The sequence below is a fragment of the Polyodon spathula genome, chromosome 2 (assembly GCF_017654505.1).
Source record: "Polyodon spathula isolate WHYD16114869_AA chromosome 2, ASM1765450v1, whole genome shotgun sequence".
NCBI classification, from domain to species: Eukaryota; Metazoa; Chordata; class Actinopteri; order Acipenseriformes; family Polyodontidae; genus Polyodon; species Polyodon spathula.
The window spans coordinates 74,800,003-74,806,002 of record NC_054535.1 but is presented as its reverse complement, the minus strand read 5'-3'; the positions used below and the strand labels follow the sequence as shown (position 1 = coordinate 74,806,002).

Sequence of the window (6,000 nt, the reverse complement as noted above, 5' to 3'; positions counted from 1 at the left end):
AATTTATATCTGCATACAATAGGTCCATTAGGAGCAGACAAAAGCTGGCGTAGATTGATTAATTCAATCCTGTCACCCTAAAACCACTATTTTATTACATTATGATTAAACAACAATACGCAACAGGAAGAAAAAAAAAGATACACGAATAAACGAAGAAAGTGAGTTTGAGTATATCATCTTGGATAACAGTCTAGGGCATGCATTCAATCCCGAATTTGCATGTATAAAGAACAGGTACATTAATAACAGTTTGAAAGCAAAGTAAACACAAAACAAAATACATTAAAATAATTAAATACATAAAAAAAGAATATAACTAGGGATTTATATTAAAGATTGTATGATATATTTTCATTAAAGTTGAACTTGTTAGGCTTTTTTGTACTTCTTAAAGACTGTATAAGTTATTCTGGAAAAAATAAAATAAAAAAACTATGCATTAGGAGCAGTGTTTGATCATTTTCATTTTTGAATGATATTTAGCTTGTATAGAATTAATAAGAGATGTACAAAATCTAAGGTCTAAGTTTTTTAAGAGTTGTTTTATTAGCAGATGCATCCGCTGGGATATTTCAATTATGATTGTGGCGTCACAGGCAGGGGGAAGGCCTATCCGATCTCTCTGCGCTCCTGTTCTGGCGAGGCGGAGCCAGTTCACTGCTTGTGGGCATGGTCTAGTAGTCTCTTGCTGAAGCTGCTTGATGGTCGGTGTAGTTGAGTTGTGGTAGGGTTTGTCTTGGACTGGGAGAGCTGGGGGTCGTGAAGGCAGAAGGACAGGAGTAATACCACATCGTGTGTGAGTTTTGTTTGTTTTATTTATTTGTAACTTGACTACAAGACAAAATCCTAACTGGGATTGATTTTTTTGGCGTCCAAAATTTCCGTCAGGAAAATTTTGTGGAGATTTTTTTTTTAAAGTAGGAATTGCATTGGCGTGTTCGGAAAGGAAGGAGCATTCCGTCGGACGACGCTTTTCCAGGCAAGTGATTTTGTGGTAATCCTTTGGTTCTTCGGCCAATTCGAAGGGCTGCATAGGGGCAAAGGGTTTTTTTTTTTTTTCCTAGAGTTGTTTAGTTTAGAGGTAGGTTTTACAACATGCATTGTTGTTTTAGCGTATGAATTTAGATATACGGTAATATGTAAGTGTGTGTATAATGGGCTGTGAAGTATTTTAGCAGTCTATTCTATAAAAAGACAGCTTCCTTTGTCCAAATCTTAGTGGAAAAAAAGAATCATCATATTTAAGATATTTCAAGGAATGAAGCATTTCATTATTTTAGTGCAGTGCAAGTTACTACTGTGTGCATACAGTACAGTGATACATGAAACGTAACAAAACTGTAATAATGCAACAATGGACGTTAACTTCTGTCGTGAATAGTACCGTTTGCTATAGTTTCTTTCTTTTTTTTTTTAAATCGGAGTTATAGAGAGAACCAGAATAGAGACGTTTGAGTCTATTGTTGTATAGAATGGGTAGAGATTTAATTCTACCTCGAACATCGATCAGAATCTGCGCACATAGGGCAGCCCAAGCACTGTCAGTCATTATGTTTGAAACGTGGCCCTCATCCGAAACGTAGCTATACCATTAGAATTGTAATAAAACGTGTCGCGCGTAGACTTTTCTTTATCTTCCTGGTAAGTGTGGTGTTTAATCTTGGACCCTGGTGATATTTTGTTTATTTATTTAATTTTACGACCTCACGTCTGTATTTCAAGTATTCACCGCATAAAGGAATTGGTGCTGTTAATCGTTTCATGTTATTTTTTAATGTCACCTGGCCTGTCATCTACATTTTTGGCAAAATATTAGTGGAATTTGAGAGTGTATGAAGGGGTACATTTACAGTAATTTCAGTTAACCTAATCTGTGTCTAGACATTTACACAGTGGCCTGTTAAGTTACTGGTTTTATTGCCAGCTGTAGCTCTTAAATGAATGTATTGCTGCCTAATTCAAGCACTAATTAAAGAAATACTGGAAATTAAACCGATCTGCAGATTCCAATGAATCCAATGATGTATAAACACTGTTTTTCCTTCACTCTTATAGAGCATGTTGCCACATACTGTACAGTAACTCCAAGCCAGTCCAGTGTGCGAGTTACAAATAGACATGACTTTTTCATTCGATTTTAAATGCACTCCAACCAGTTATTGTAATGTGAACTGTAACTCCCACGGCCTTTAGAAGAATAGTCTACGTACTTTTTTCAATATCAGTGTCTTCCTTAATTAGATATTTTAATTTGTTATATTAAGCCATGATACGACTCTTAAAACAAGCCTTTTTTCTTCTTAAACCGCAGTTACATTTAAATAAATATTAGCATTTTATTTTTGGAGCATTTCAAGATAATAATTTGATTTAGATAGAAGGGGAAGGGGGTGGTGTTGCATTCATTCAGATGAGTACTTTTTAAACATTTTTAACAGTATTGTGATTATTCGGGTTATGTTACTATTGTGTATTGTCTCCCGGTTTCCCAAGCAGGGGTAAAATCCCATGAAATGCGGCAAATTTTCCAGCATATACTTTTGCTCCTTCTGGAAATGTTTCCGCCCCCCCACTGCCTGCATACAGTACAGCTGGTATTGTATTTCTCTGCAGCACATTTAAGGTGAAATCTGATGAGATCTGTGTGATTAACATTCTGGAATGTGCCCCTAACTGCCTTTCCTCCTCTAGGCTGATACCACGTTTTAAGCAGTCTGTTTAAACACAATTTGAAATAAACTTTACACTGGGAATCTTTTTACAGAGTGCACTTATTAATACCAGTCAAGTTTTACATTTATTGGGGAATGTATAACATGCTACTGCAAATTGCTCTACCAGTGAAGACCATGCATAAACCCCTTAGCAGTTATTCAAATGGTTTCTTCATAAAATACATTTGTGTGACTCAAGTGTCACAAGGAAACTGACAATTTGGATGACCAGATCCAGCTTGTCAGTAAATTTCAAACCCTGTTCCATGCACATTGCAAAAATAAAGTTAGCCTAATTATTTGTGTCCCTTGAAGGGTTTGAGTGATTTGATTATTGTGCTATTAATTGTGCAGCGTTTCCTTAATGCCTTATATAATGTAAGGGCTGGTTTGTTTTCTAGGTCAGGCGAGTGATGGAGTGCGGCTGCAGAAGGTATTAGACAGATGGGCATATCGTGTCTAAAGCACCATGAAGGTGCAACAGACTGCAGAACTCAAAAACCAAGCTACACTGAGGCGCTGCCAGATTCCTGAGCTGCAGGAAAAGAGGAAGTAGAAAAGAAATAACCCAACCGAACCCAGAAAGGACATTTTGCAAATAAGGATATTAAGGAAGGTGACCCTTTTTACAAGTGACAATATCTCTCTGTGTGTTGGATTTTTCATATCTGATTTTCAGATTTATATATTTCATTATATGTGTATGTAATTGGGAGGGTGGAAAAAAAAATAAGCAGGTAGGACAAATCACTTGTATTTTTTGGTTGAACTGGATTAATAATATCAGACAATTCAGTTTTCAAAATGTGTGCAGAAGGATACCAGTACAGAGCCCTATATGAATACAAAAAAGAAAGGGAAGAAGATATTGATCTGCATGTAGGAGACGTATTGATTGTGAATAAGGGGGCTTTGGTAGCACTTGGGTACAGCGATGGAATGGAAGAGAGACCTGAAGAAATTGGATGGCTCGCAGGGTTTAATGAAACCACGCAGGAAAAAGGCGACTTCCCCGGAACCTATGTTGAATTCATGGGCAAGAAGAGGATTTCACCTCCCACACCCAAACCTCGACCTCCAAGGCCACTGCCGGTGGCCCCTGGGCCAGACAAAGCTGACTGCGATTCAGAGCAAGGTAAGTCTGGTAATTATCCTGTACTGTATTTTTCCCTTGTATGTTAGCTGATACTTATCTGCACGGATCCGTCCTGACTGTCCAGTCAGGATTCAATTGACGTCATTCAGCCAGGTGTCATGCCGCATAGTTCCATTTTAATATTGATAATGATCGAGACTTCTCTTTTTCCTTATTGCATTTACAAAGACTGTTGTGTCTAGAACAATTACACCTGTTGCCCGAGTCATAATTTTAGTTAAATAGAAATTTATTACAGGACTTGAGAAACTCTCCTACTGTAGTTGTCTGGTTTCATTTCATTTGTAGAAATGCGTGCTGGATTTCAGCTTTTTGTCATTTAAATGTATTTTTAATTGGTTAAACAAACCAACAAAACAAACATACCAAACCTCAGATACCCACGTCATTATAAATAACCACACTTCTAGTAGCCACTGTTTAAAACGATGTGCGTTCTCTTTCTTTGCTGATTGTGATTTGCTGGAAAGTGTTTAATTTACTAAGTGCATCAAATACATATTTTTTTGGTTATCTTTTTGTGTCAACATTATAGTTGCAACTTTTTTGTTTGTTTTTGTTTTTAAACTAATTTACTGTTTTCTGAAGACTTTGCTTGATGCTACCTATCTGTTGTACTGTTGGAGTGTTTCTATAGCACCCTCTAGATGGTTGTAACCCCGAATGCTTGCTTCCCCTTTGGGAAGTAATGCCCAAACTTGAAGTCGGCGTGCATTTCTTCTTGGGTGCGCTCAAATGTATTTGCTGGTTTGCCTGTTTTAGTTTCTGTTTCTGCTCTGGATTCAACTTTACAGATCCACAAACTAAACTTTCATCCTCTATTTTTGCAATGTATTTCTTAAAAAAAATTAAATAAAATACAAAATTATTTGTATTACAGAAACTACACTGCAAGTGAATTGTGGCTCGCTATTTTGTATTCAAATACATTTCTAGCATGTGAAAAAAATACACATGGATCCACACTGCAATGCGATCAGGCGATGTAGGAATTTGTTTGTGCAGGTTTGAGGTTTTGGGGTCTCGGACCACAATGCCTCAATGTTCAGTTTAGCTTTTGTGGTAATTGTTGCAGCTTATCTGTGCAAAAACAACTTCAGGTACCAGAGTTGCTTACTCTTTTTTTTGCTTCTCAGAGTGTATATTTAAAATGCAGTTCAATGTGAATTTCTCCACCTCTGTGAGCTCTTTTTAGTTTTAAGCAGTCTATATGGATTCCCTCTAGCCTAATTAATGGTCATAATAATCTGTTCTGCTGTGGATTGCCTTATTATCTTACAGGTTTCATGTTGCCAGTGGGGAGCACCAGCTTTAGGTGATGATGGATTCATATATATTTTCAATGAAATTAACATAATTATACTCAAGAAATGTATTATGACAATGTACAGCATGTATAGTCTTTGTAATGCTTTTCTCTGCATAAATGGCTAAATCCTGTCTGTTATAAACTATGCTTTGGGCAATGTAGCGTCACATGACACTTCAAGGCTGACAATCACAAAAGTAAAGTTAACTCTTATTAAATCCTAGAAACCTATTCTTAGTGTACAAAATGTACCCTCTAGAAAGTGGCTGAAAGAATGGTTCATTTAAATAATGTCCAGAAATTAAGATAACAGCCTTAGCACTTGGGTTCAGTGATGGAATGGAAACGTTGATTAATCTTGAGAGAGTGTTATATGAATGGAAAGAGAAACATAAACAAAAATTAAATTCTTACTGTAATGCTAAACCACAACTGTTGGTGTATTTTATATATATATTTATTTTGTATTAGGTGATTTCCCCCCCCCGTGATACATTTTATTTAGTTATGTTTGCAATTTGTTGGGAATTGTGAAGTCACATGTTGAAGGTCTGCATGGCAAATAAATAGCTTGATATAAAAACAAAGATTAGTGAGCAACTGTATGTTATAAACCTATTGTCAGCAGCTGTTTTTTTTTTTTTTTGTTATGTTTGCATGAAAATCACTTTCAGTTTTCTAGAGGTAAGTTTTCAAAATACTGCCGTGCCCTCCCTGCTCCCCAGTGTTGAGGAAGGAAATAAAGGTGGGGGGGGGGTGTGATTCCTGTGACACCAGCAGTCAGTGCCTTCTATGGTTCCATTTCCAGTCCACAGCCA

General features: G+C 36.7%; 1 protein-coding gene across 1 annotated transcript in view; it reads left to right on the top strand.

Annotated features, from left to right (window-relative positions):
- The first annotated feature begins 705 nt into the window (after window positions 1–705).
- The window catches only part of LOC121300582 (phosphatidylinositol 3-kinase regulatory subunit alpha-like), a 38,031-nt gene continuing 32,736 nt past the window's right edge, over window positions 706–6,000 (top strand). Inside the window, exons 1-2 of the mRNA XM_041229173.1 lie at window positions 706–799; window positions 3,119–3,852. Of these exons, the coding sequence (XP_041085107.1) occupies window positions 3,522–3,852 (331 nt within the window). The 5' untranslated portion in view covers window positions 706–799; window positions 3,119–3,521. The remainder of the gene's footprint in view (window positions 800–3,118; window positions 3,853–6,000) is intronic.